This window comes from Macaca fascicularis, chromosome 6 (assembly GCF_037993035.2).
Source record: "Macaca fascicularis isolate 582-1 chromosome 6, T2T-MFA8v1.1".
Lineage (NCBI taxonomy): Eukaryota > Metazoa > Chordata > Mammalia > Primates > Cercopithecidae > Macaca > Macaca fascicularis.
Genome location: NC_088380.1, coordinates 167339949 through 167352325, shown reverse-complemented (window position 1 = coordinate 167352325; position 12377 = coordinate 167339949). Strand labels below are relative to the sequence as shown.

Sequence of the window (12377 nt, the reverse complement as noted above, 5' to 3'; positions counted from 1 at the left end):
TCAAAGCACCAGCAGGTTCAGAGTCCAGTGAGGGCTGCTCCCTGCTTCAAATGGTGTCCTCTTGCTGCATCTTTGGGAAGGGCACAAATAAAAGGTGAATGCTGTGTCCTGACAAGGCAAAAAGAGATGAACACTGTGTCCTCACATGGTGGAAGGGCAAAAAAAGCACTAGGATGCTTCCATCCTCCTCTTTTATAAGAGCGCTAATTCATTCATGAAGATCTTTCATGACTTAATCACTTCCAAAAGGCCCCTCCTCTTAATACTATCACAGTGAGTATTAGGTTCCAACACACGAGTTTAGAGGGGGCACCTACATTTAAACCATAGCAATAAGCAATTTTGTTTTTCATATTTAAAATAACTGATATCAAAATGGGCATGGGCAGTTTAAGGAAAGAAAATTACAGACCAACTCACTAATTAACATAGATGTAGAAAAAAAATTTTTTTTTTGAGATGGACTCTCACTCATCACCCAGGCTGGAGTAGAGTAGCACAATCTCAGCTCACTGCAACCTCCGCCTCCGGGTTCAGGTGATTCTCCTGCCTCACCCTCCCGAGCAGCTGGGATTATAAGCGCACACCACCACGCCCAGCTAATATTTTGTATTTGCAGTAAAGACAGGATTTCATCATGTTTCCCAGGCTTGTTTTGAACTCCTGACCTCAAGTGATCCACCCACTTTGACCTCCCAAACTGCTGGGATTACAGGCGTGAGCCACCACACCCAGCCAGATGTAGAAAATTCTAAATAAAATACTGACAAGTCATTTTGGGAGTGTGTTAAAGATAATAAAGCATAACCAAGGAACTTCCCTATCCTGTTAGTAGACCATAAATTCTGAAGGGCTATTTGAAAACACCTAGAGGAATTTAAAGGACTCATACTTTTTGGCACAATTCTAAGTACATACCTCAGAAACACTCTTGCACACATATATATGGAGACATGTACAGGAATGTTACATCGTTCTTACTAGCCAAAAAGGGGGCCTAAATGTTCATCGATGAGAAAAATAAGTTGTGTCATGTTCATACCATATAATAGTTAAAATGAATGTGCTAGAGCTATGTCTTTCAACATAGATAAAACTTTAAAGCGGTGATCCCCAACCTTTTTGGCACCAGGGACCAGTTTCATAGAAGACAATTTTTCCATAGAATTGCGGGGTGGAGGTGGTTTGGAATGAAACTGTTCCACCTCAGATCAGGCATTTGAGTCTCAGAAGGAGCATGCAACCTAGATCCCTCACATCCACAGTTCACAATACGGTTCTCATGCTCCTATGAGAATCTAATGCCACCACTAATCTGACAGGAGATGGCGGGGAGCTCAGGCTGTAATGCTCACTCGCCAGCCACTCATCTCCTGCTGTGTGGCCCAGTTTCTAACAGGTACCGGTCCATGGCCCAGGAGCTGGGAACCCCTTCTTGAAAGTATAAAATCAAGTGAAAAAAAAAGCTGCAGAATTGTCTTTGTCTTCTCAGGCTGTCATAACAAATACCATAGACTGGGTGGCTTAACTAACAGATTTATTTCTCACGGTTCTGAAGGCTAGAAGCTCAAGGATCAGTGCAGCAGCTGATTCAGCATCTGGTTCAGGCCCTCTTCCTTCCTGGACAGCTGCCTTCCAGCTATATTATCACTCACATGGCTGAATGAAAGAAGGATCAAATCTCTCATGTCTTTTCTTACAAGGGCACTAATCCCCATTCATGGGGGCTCTCCCTAATCACCTTCAAAAGGCCCCACATCCAAATGCTATCACATTGGAGATTAGGGCTTAAACATTATTAACTTGGGAGTAGGGGGACATAAACATTCAGCCCATACAAAAAGGATGCATATATGATAAAGCAAAAAAGCATCCATAAACGTGGGTAAACATGTACATGTGTATGAAACATGTCAGACTGATACTGAATTTGTGTTCAAGATTAAAGAGGTCATTTGCAAGAGATATACCCTTGCTTTAACTGTATCTATAAGAGTTAATCTTTCCATAAAATCTGAAGTAAATATAGGATTAAAACTGATGAAGCTGAATGTTGGGTGTATGAGGTTTATTGTCTGCATGCTTGAAATATTTCACAGCAATTTAATTACACTTTTAAAAAACTAGTCCAAGATATTTTCCAAAAGGAACTCTCCTCTCTATGACTCTCTTAATCATTAGATTTTTTAAAACCATTCAAAAGGTTTAATGCCCTGAAAGGTTTTTAATCAGGCCTCAACATTGTATTAAATGAGTGGTGAGACTAAAGATTCTGTATTCTGATTGAACACTCAGTCCTCTTTCTCAAAGCACTGAAGCCATCTGCTTTAAAAGAGAAAAAGTACTCTTTTAGCACTATTAACCCACGTAATGTATCTTCAGACTAGGTACCCTGAGTAGTTAGTGGTGATTTCTGGTGATTTGGGGAAAGGAGTCAGCTACTAAAATAATTATGAAAAGTATGCTTCCGTTTTGAAAGTAGTTGAAGCAGGAAGAGAATCTATTTCTTCCCTGGGTAGAAATATAACAAGAATTTTAAGAGTTTTGACAGTTTCAGTCCCCATTAAAGCAATTGAAAAAGTTAGCTAATTGCTTTCTTCTTCAGGAACTGGCGCTAGGTTATTTAGATCACATCCCTCACTAAGAACAACAAAAAATACTGGATAACTTTAAAAAAGGAAAAAAAAAAAAAAAACTCTTTAAAAGCATGAGAAAGCTGACAAGTAAGCAATGACCAAACCTCGGGGAAAGGGAGATGCTAGAGAAGCAAATTGAGCCAATGCCTTTCTTAAGGGTATTGGCAACTCTCCCAGAAATGAACTTTTGTTTTGGCAGACTTGATTGAGCAAAAGGTTCAGAAATCAATACCTAGACTCCTAAGTTGGGAGTCTAAGAGACAACATTAAAATAGGATTTTTTTCCTCTGTGCTAAAAAGAGCAGAAAGAATCAGCACCAATTTGCCCTGGGGAAATTGTGACCACAGACTGGCCTTGGGTACATATGTAGCCCACGTTCATACCACCTGTGTGAGCCAAACTCTCACCTATGAATTCAACTTGAAGTGCCTCAAGATTAGCAGTGCCCAACGATTGCAACACACACACACACACACACACACGCACGTACACAATTCCTTTCTAGAGAAAGTTACCTTTATTCTAAGCCTCAAGTTGTGTCTAACTTTGAGCACAATAAGCACATTCAAAAATAATGAACCTCATAAAAGAATGAGTCCATGAGTGAAAAACCAAATATCAGAAACAAATATTTTAGAAACTGGAATTATCAAATATAAATAAAAGGAAAAGCTATGTTTACTATGTCTAAAGAAATAAAGAATATGCTTTAAAATATCTGCAGGGATTGGTAAACTATATAAAGCAATCTAGCCGATTTGAAAAATCAATAGAACATTTAGAAATAAAGACTACAATAAGTTTCAATGGTTGGCTAAGTAGAAAATTAGATATAGCTAAGGGAAGAATTATTGAATTGGTCAAAAGGAGTGTTCAGACTATAAAACAGGAAAAGTAATGAAAATTATAGAAGCTATATTAAGTAAATAGAATGATATTTTAAGTGGTCTGACATATATTTAATCAGAGTCTCAGAAATGAGAGAGGGAATGAAATATAGGCAATCTTTGAAAAGATTGTGATGAGAATTTTGCTGAAGTGATCAAAGATTCAAGCTCAGCAAAACCCAAACAAGATAAATAAAAAGAAATTCATACTTATTCTGTCATAGGAAACTATAGAACAAAAAAGACAAAAAAAAAGTTATAAAAGTAAGCAGACTTTAAGAGAGAAAGATTTCCTTCTAATGAAGAACAGGTAGAGATTAATAACTTTTCAGTAGTAACAATGAAAGCCAGAAGACAGTGGAATGCCATATTAAGCACACTGAAAGAAAATAGCTGCCTAACAAGAATACCATGTTCATCAAAAGACGAATTTCAAGGATATCAATGAAATAAAGCATCAGCATATTACTATCTCCCAAAAGGACATTTTACAGGATGTACTTAAAAAGAAAGATACCTCAGGTGGAGGGTCCAAGGAATGAAGGCAGGAAAAGTGATAAGCATGTGAGTAGACCTTAGTGAATACTGACCATACAAACAATAATGCTAGTGACTTGAGTGATTTTAAAAGATGACAGAATTTAAACAGCAGCAAAAGCACATTAGCCAGGAGGGATGTAAAGAGAGTTGAAGTGCTCTAAATCTCGTGTGTAATTCAGGAGGATGGAAAACTAGTTGTAAGCTTTAGACTGCAGTAAGTTTGCTTGTTTTCACTTATTGAATAATCACTAAAAGAATAGGAATGGAATATATAACTTCCCAACTAGGAAAGAAGGAAAACAAAATTATACAAAATAGTCAATATGTTTAAAAGAACAACAGAATGACTATAGTTAACATTAGCCAATTGTGTATTTCAAAATAGCTAGAAGAGAATAATTGGAATACTCCTAGAATAAAGAAAAGAAATATTTAAAGTCATGGATGTCATGATTATCCTAATTATATACAAATATGCCAAATTATTGCATGTATCCTGAAAATATGTACATCTAATATCAATTTTTTAAATTAATAAAAATAAAAGACAACAAGAACGGGAAAAGAAAAGCACAAACCAGGCAGGACAAAATACAATTTAAAAAAAAAAAAAACAGAATACTACACTGCTTTGAAAATGAATAAACTACTGCCACATGGAAAAAATGGGCTCATCACACAAACATAACACTGAGGGGAAAAAAAACAAAAAGTCATGCGAAACATGATTCTATTTATCCATTTAAAAACAGGCTATGTAGGAAAACCTATATAGGTAGTAAACCTACAATGGATAGCATAGAAATTATCACCAAAAGCAGGGGTGAGACAGAAGAATAGGGTCTTCTGGGGTATGTGTGTTCAATTCTTCATGGCAGCAATCTGGGTGTTTGCTTTATAATGATATATTAAGCTGCACCCTTTTTTGAATTTTGTGTGTGTTGCATTTCAAAAATAGTTTGAAACAAAGTTAACCAAGTAGTTTGATTACCCTGCCTCCTAATCTCAGCTTACCTTCAACAGTGTTTGCTTCTTTCCCTCCACAGACCATTTTCCACGGAGTCGTGCTCCTCGGCAGCTTCCTGATGTACTTTCTGGTATCTCTCCTGTACAATGCCACCTGTGTCACCTGCAACAGCCCCACCAATCCCTATTGGGTGATGGAAGGCCAGCTGTCAAACCCCACTTTCTACCTCGTCTGCTTTCTCACACCAGTTGTTGCTCTTCTCCCAAGGTTTGAGCACTGGGGCTGTGTTTCTTTCCTAAAATTACCAATCTCCCTTTAATAAGATATTTTTAAAACCCAAGAGTCAGGAGTTTGGCTTCTGCTGGGATCCTTGAGGCTACTGTTTCAGAAACAGAGAGGTGGGACAGAAAGAATGATGAATGACCAAGGAGGCAAATAACATGGACTGTGGTCCCAGGTTAGCCACAAAGTAGCGAAGTCACCAAATCAGTGTGACCTCCGTTGTGACATCTATAAAATGGGAGTATCAATTCCTACCCTCCTGCCTTACAAATATTTTTGTGTTATAAGGAATTATTTTGAGAAGCTCTGTGGTCCTTTTTTGTATTAGTCCAGGAGTCTCATACTCAAATGCCTACAAGGACAGGCCAGCAAGTTCAGCAAGCCAGATGGAGTACAGACACTGGAAGAAAGAGCTTCTCAGCTTCTGTCATGGACACAAGGAAAGATCAAGTCAAACATTTCAGAGCTTCAGAGTTTTCCCAGAAATTCAAATTTTGCATGAAATTGCCAACATTTAAGTATTATTCAAATTTGTTTAAACACACACTTTCCACACAAGACCTGCATTAGACAAATTATCCATGCCCAGGGACTATGTCAGATATTTCCAAGTTAAACCCTCTACAGTAAATGTACCTTTTCCAGAAAAATAGCAAGAGCAACTATAAATGCCTTGACTTTCCTTGGAGCTCACTCTTGACATAGGCTCTCCCATCTAGTCTCTCATTTTGTTTTTGCCATGAGCTAAGTGTTGGGCAGATCTATGGCTCTAGTACCCCGCTCATGGGACGGCTGAAGTACCAAGAGGGACCAGAATGTGTTCACAGGCCTACCACCGATCACAGTGGGAGCTAGGTTCTCCCAACTCAAAGGCCAGTGTTCTATTCTGCAGCCCACACTCTCTAGTCAAAGCAGTGAACTTGACGATGATGTGCCCACAGGCAAGACTTAGCCTCTTTCCATCCCTAGGATCTCACCACTCCGAACATCGCAATCAAGTCATTTTATCATTTTAAGCGATAGCAAATAGACAATTATACAAAACTTTTTTTATCCCAAAATTAGATACCCATCAACAGGCCTTACTTCCTTTAATAAGTTTGGTGGTTTGCTTAACCTAGTTTCTCTTGCCCCTAGGTTCTCTTGCCCCCAAGTTCTCTTGTCTTCTAACTTTATGTTCTCTCCATAAACAGCAATAACTGTCATGGATTTAAAAATTATTTTTAGCAGACGACTCTTCATCATAAATTCCCAGCCCAGACCTCTTTTATGAATTCCAGACACATCTTTCTAGCTACCTATTCATCACCTCCACTGGGCATATTAAGTCTGAGGAAACTGGGAGACATTTCTAATTGAATTCGTGATTCCACCCTCTATCACCAGCACCACCCCAGAAATCTGGGTACCTCTCTAGAGTTTCTTTCAGCAAATGCTACCCACTTAGGACAAAGGCAGGCCCCGAGGAATTATTCTTGACATCACCTGCTAACCCACGCCCACGTCTAGCCTTTCACCAAGTACTGACAGTTCTATCCACTATGTATTTCTCAAACTCATCTATTTCCATTTCTACGGCCACTGCTACCAATAGACTATTACCCTTTCACCCTAAATTATTTCAGTAGTCTCCTATTAGATCTTACTCTTGTCCATTATTGTTGGTCCAAAGTGTGATGTCACCTATTTATAACCCTCCAAGGGCTTCCCAAGACCTCTGCAGTAAAGCACAAAAATCATAAACCTGGCCCACAATTCCTCCCTGCTCTGCTTGTGCCAACCCCTCCTGGGTCATATTCCCCTACTCTTATCACCACTCCCCAAGCTTCAGCCATCGTGCCTAGGTTTTGATTCTCATCCCCTTGGCATGGCTACCTCCTATGCATCCTGCAGTTTTCAGCTTTAAAAGGTTACTCTGTGTAAACCTTTCCCCAAGCCACCACCTTCCTCCTCCATTCATTTTTTCAGCAAATACTTTTCAAGTCCCCACAATGGGCCAGGCCCCCAAAGGATTAAGCCATGAACACAAAAGACAAGCTTTTTGCTGTCATGTAACATGTGAATATAGTTATAAATGGGGGGGGGCATTTCCTCAAGGAAGAAACATTTAAGGGCTGATAGGGTATGGGTTTGAGAAATACATAGCGGGTGCAACTGTCAGCACTTCCTTCCTTGAGGAAGAAACACTTAATTTTAGTGATCAGGTGTTTGACACTCTCATTGCCTTCTCCATTTATAACTATATTCACATGTTACATGACAGCAAGGACCTTGTCTTTCCTGTTCATGGCTTAATCCCTTGGGGCCCTGGCCCGTTGTGGGAACTTGAAAAGCATTTGTTGAATAAACCAATATAGGAGGAAGGCAGTGGCTCAAGGAAAAGGTTTACACTACGGAAATTCCAGTTTTAAAGCAAAAAGTCAAATATTTCCTGGGACACATACATGGCCTTACTACCTCACTGGGTGAGATGTGAGAGAATGAAAACAATTTATCTGGTTCCATGAGATCTACTGTAATTTTCAGAAATCTCTTGCCTACTGGCAGAGGTTGGCTGGGCAGGGGTGGGAGGGTCACCCTGCAGCTTTTAGACATAGTGGAAGAATAGGAGCCTTCCTGCTTATAAGACTTCAAACAAAAAATTTTTAAAGACTATCTTTGGGAACGACCTTAGATGTCCTCCAGGCCAGATAGATTCCTTTTTAGATAAGGCAACGGACATCTGGAAAGTGGATGTGAGTTGCCCACTGCCACGGCTTGTGTATATTTTCTCCATACACCACATAGTTTTATTCACGTTCTTACCCCTTTCCTTGCCTACACTTTGAACAGAGAGAAGATTCTAGACATAGATAAAGACTTCCAATTCCAGGCCGGGCACAATGGCTCACGCCTGTAATCCCAGCACTTTGGGAGGCCGAGGCGGGCGGATCACAAGGTCAGGAGATCGAGACCATCCTGGCTATCACGGTGAAACCCCGTCTCTATTAAAAATAAAAAATAAAAAAATTAGCCAGGCATAGTGGTGGATGCCTGTAGTCCCAGCTACTCAGGAGGCTGAGGCAGGAGAATGGCGTGAACCCGGGAGGCGGAGCTTGCAGTGAGCCGAGATCGCGCCACTGCACTCCAGCCTGGGTGACAGAGCGAGACTCCGTCTCAAAAACAAAAAAAGACTTCCAATTCTAGAGTCTACTACAGACTGTATGCAGCTTGGCAGGGGTATAAAAACCTTGAGTCAGTCAACAAGGAGATCTGTTAACATCTCAGGAGACTTTGGGAATTTCACCTCACCTCTTGGGGCCCCTATTTCTTTATCTGGCAAAGTGTGGTAATAGGATGACACTGTCAAGTCAGCAAGGCCCACAGATTCAAGAAAAGAATGTGGATTCTAAAACTATTTTAAAATCATCAAGTTTTACAAAGGCTTAACATGACACAGCAATTAAATTTGCCTAAATTGGAGTAGCCCAGAAATAGAATGGACTGCTTTGTGCATGGCAAATAAGAGACATTTGGATTCAGAGTGTGTGGTTCTGACCATAGCTCAACCACTGTGTGGCTGTGAACAAATCATTAAATCTCTCAGTCCCTCAGTTTCCTTATCTGTACTCAGAGGCAAACGAAAGTAATAACCGCATGAGATTGTTGGGAAAATAAAATGAGTTAATAATGCATAAAGCACTTAGAATAGTCCTGGTGTATAATAAATGTTAACTGTTATGTTTGTTGTTATTTTTTTGTTGAGCTACCCAAGCTCAACAAAAAAAAAAAACTGTTATGTTTGTTGTTATTTTTTGTTGAGCTACCAAGACTAGAGGTGCCCAGGCATGGATTTAATAGCTAGGAGTGCAGTAAAGAGGATCTTGCCCTGGGCAGGGAGCTGGATTCTAAAGACCATCTTTTAATGCTGAAGTTTATGAAGTAATGGAAATCAGAAATATCTTTATTCTGTTATTTCCCACCAGATACTTTTTCCTGTCTCTACAAGGAACCTATGGGAAGTCTCTAATCTCAAAAGCTCAGAAAATTGACAAACTGCCCCCAGACAAAAGAAACATGGAAATCCAGAGTTGGCGAAACAGACAGAGGGCTGCCCCTGTCCCCGAAGTGGCTCGACCCACCCACCACCCAGTGTCATCTATCGCAGGACAGGACTTCAGTACCAGCACCCCGAAGAGCTCTAACCCTCCCAAGAGGAAGCACATCGAAGAGTCAGTGCTCCATGAACAGAGATGCGGCACAGAGCGCATGAGGTATGACTCATGCTCAGGGGACTCCTCAGCTCAACTCTCATCCGGGGAGCACCTGCTGGGGCCTAATAGGACAATGGCCAACTCAAGAGAACAGACTGATATGTCCCGGTGGTCAAAGAGGGGCAGCCATCGCCGATCCCAGAGTTCACTGACCATATGAGGAGCTGCAGAAATCCATACAAACTCAACAGAGGCCACTCAATCACTGGCCCACGTAACTCTTGACCCCTTCCTTTTCATAGAGGAAACAACGTGCCAGTCTTATTCTTTTTTTCTCCAACAACCTTGACTTCCATGGAGGAAGCGCTGTCCCCAAGGGGTTTGACACAAAGACTGGAAACCCAGTCGGTCTTTAGTTTTCTGCTGCTGCCAGGCAGCACATTTTGCAAACAGTTTGGAGAAGGAGGTTGTTTTTGTTGCACTGAGTTCTCAAATTGGTTTAGCCCAAAGCTATTCTTCTGACCCTCTAGATAAGTGTAGCCTACAACCCAATGCAACTGGGCCATAAGTTTCCAAGATTCCAAGAAGTGTATCAACCCAGGCAATATCTCAGGATATGGAAGTCTCTGGGCTTCTTTACCCCTCAGTGCCCAGAGTTAAAGTTTCATAAGAGACTTGTGCATATAAGGGCTTCATCTTGAGTGTATTGCGGTGACGGCCTAGTTGGTATTAACATCCCTTCCATGCACAGCGAGTTGGTTCTGCCTTTTGTCTGTAAGCCAAAGAAAAGCCACGTCTAAAAAGCTACTACTAAAAGCCAGAAAGAAAAGTGGATTTGAACTCAGTGTCACAGACTCTTCTGAGGGTTGTAGGGTCACAGCTAGTGTAAGAGGCATGAAGAATAGACATGCAAAAGGGAACAGGTGAACCAGAGACCCCTGTTTTGACTGACAGGCCATATGTCCCACCATCTGGGGAATCTGACAAGAGAACATAGGTGGCACTCTTTTTTTAAAAAGCTATTTATTGTATTTATTTTTAAATAAAACTGCCCATCCTCATTCAGCTCTTAGAACAAAAGAAAAAAAAACCCGTAAATCAGGAGATATAAGCACATCCGCACCCAGAATAGGCCCATATGATAAAGCAACCCTGAGCTTAAACAATGACATTTTCAAGGGTAGAGCTCATATGAAACCCCACTCAGCTTATTCCAGAATACCACCCTCTGGAAGACACTGGCCTGCTTCAGTTAGAGGAGTCAGAGGAAGTGTCGCTTCACAGGGAAAAGGAGGATTATATAGACTTCCTATCCCTAGAGGTTATGTCAAATATATAGCAGAGCTCAAAACAGTGTTAAAAGAATGAACAGTAGAATTTTAATAGGCTGTCAAGAGAAGCCAGGTCTGCTGTGGGAAAGTATAGCCTAACCCTAGTCTTGTAAAATAAGCCAGAAAGGGTACTGAGCCACCTTAAGCTAGTACCTATATAGTAGGCAAAAAGGACAGAAATAGATGCAATAAGTGTGGCGAGTCTTTGAGCCTATGAGTCATGCCATCAGCCTTAAGTTGACCTATCACTCGAGAACCTCCTCAGCAAAGATGTTAGAAAACATTCAATCAAGTTGGCAAATGGCACAGGGATCTGGCCTTCTGACCATCTTCCTGACAAACCTGTACTGGAAGGACCATTTGCAGCACCGTCCTGGAGCCAATATCCTGTTTCACTGCCTCTGCCACATAATGATGTCAGCACTAGCCAGCTGCTGGGTATTTGGAGGAATCCTGCATGAGGATTGCCCATGAAGGGACAGGTACACATACCAGGCAAAGTGATGATGATGTGAATTGTTCCCAGTAAGGGGACTGAGTGAAAACTTGGATCTCAGGCACCCCAATGTTTTCCCCAAACAATTTCTGGCTACTACTAAAAGCCAGAAAGAACAGAACAGTGGCCTCAGGAGATCTGAGTTTGAATTCTTGCTCTGCCTCCATTCTCTCTAGGATGCAGGCAGCTTGAAGCAGGATGCCACACCTGCAAGTTGGTTAGAATTGCCTTTCTTCCCAGGCTTGACATAGGTATTAAGTCAAAATTACATGAAACCCAGTGGTAAAAAGCCTCTGAAAGCTGTAACACCTTCAGTAATAACAAAGGGATTTTTATTTCAGAGCTAAGGGGAAAAGAGATTGAGAAGTTGAAAAAAATAATGTCTGATTCTTTTCCTAAGTTCCAAACTATAGCCAGCATTTTGATGCTGCTGTTTTTCTTGTATGACCAACCATCCCAGTTTGCCTGGGACTTTCTCATTTTTAAGAGTCCCAAATCCTAGGAAACTGGAGCAACTGATACAACTGGTCACCTACTCTTGCCCCTCTGTAAATCAAGCCAACTGTGACCATCCAATGTGCCATCTTACAGGGAAAAGTTATAACAACTATTCCCCTATAACATAATGCTAATGATTGTACTTAGTACATTTTTATACTTTTATTATGTTTTACTGATTGGAAATATGTCATCCTTTATTAAAAATAAACGTGGTTTTTCATAGTTGCCTGTCAACCTAAGTTCATATTATTATTCTTTTATATCATTATCACTAGTTCTGAGGACTTTCTCATCCCCCCGTCCTCTTCTGCATTCATTTATTCATTCATTCATGTATCTGTCCAATAAATTTCTGTTAAGCCCCTACTAGATGCCTGACAATGTGCGAGGTGCTGTGAGGAGCTCAATCTGTCTTTGAGAAGCTCACATATTTGTCGAGAATCCAACGCCGCCAACCCCCACTGAAAGTATAGAGTATCAGGAACATATTCAGCTATTGGACCCAACATGAAAGTATGACAAATCAAAAGGGCTGTAAGAATT

The 12377-nt window shown here is 40.7% G+C and overlaps 1 protein-coding gene across 2 annotated transcripts in view; it reads left to right on the top strand.

The window, feature by feature from the left end:
- ATP10B (ATPase phospholipid transporting 10B (putative)) overlaps positions 1-12068 on the top strand; it is a 273772-nt gene extending 261704 nt beyond the window's left edge. For both annotated transcript variants that reach the window (XM_005558441.4, XM_073994704.1), the window contains 2 exons: positions 5111-5298; positions 9279-12068. In XM_005558441.4, the coding sequence (XP_005558498.3) occupies positions 5111-5298; positions 9279-9726 (636 nt within the window). In that variant the 3' untranslated portion in view covers positions 9727-12068. The remainder of the gene's footprint in view (positions 1-5110; positions 5299-9278) is intronic.
- The last annotated feature ends 309 nt before the right edge of the window (positions 12069-12377 follow it).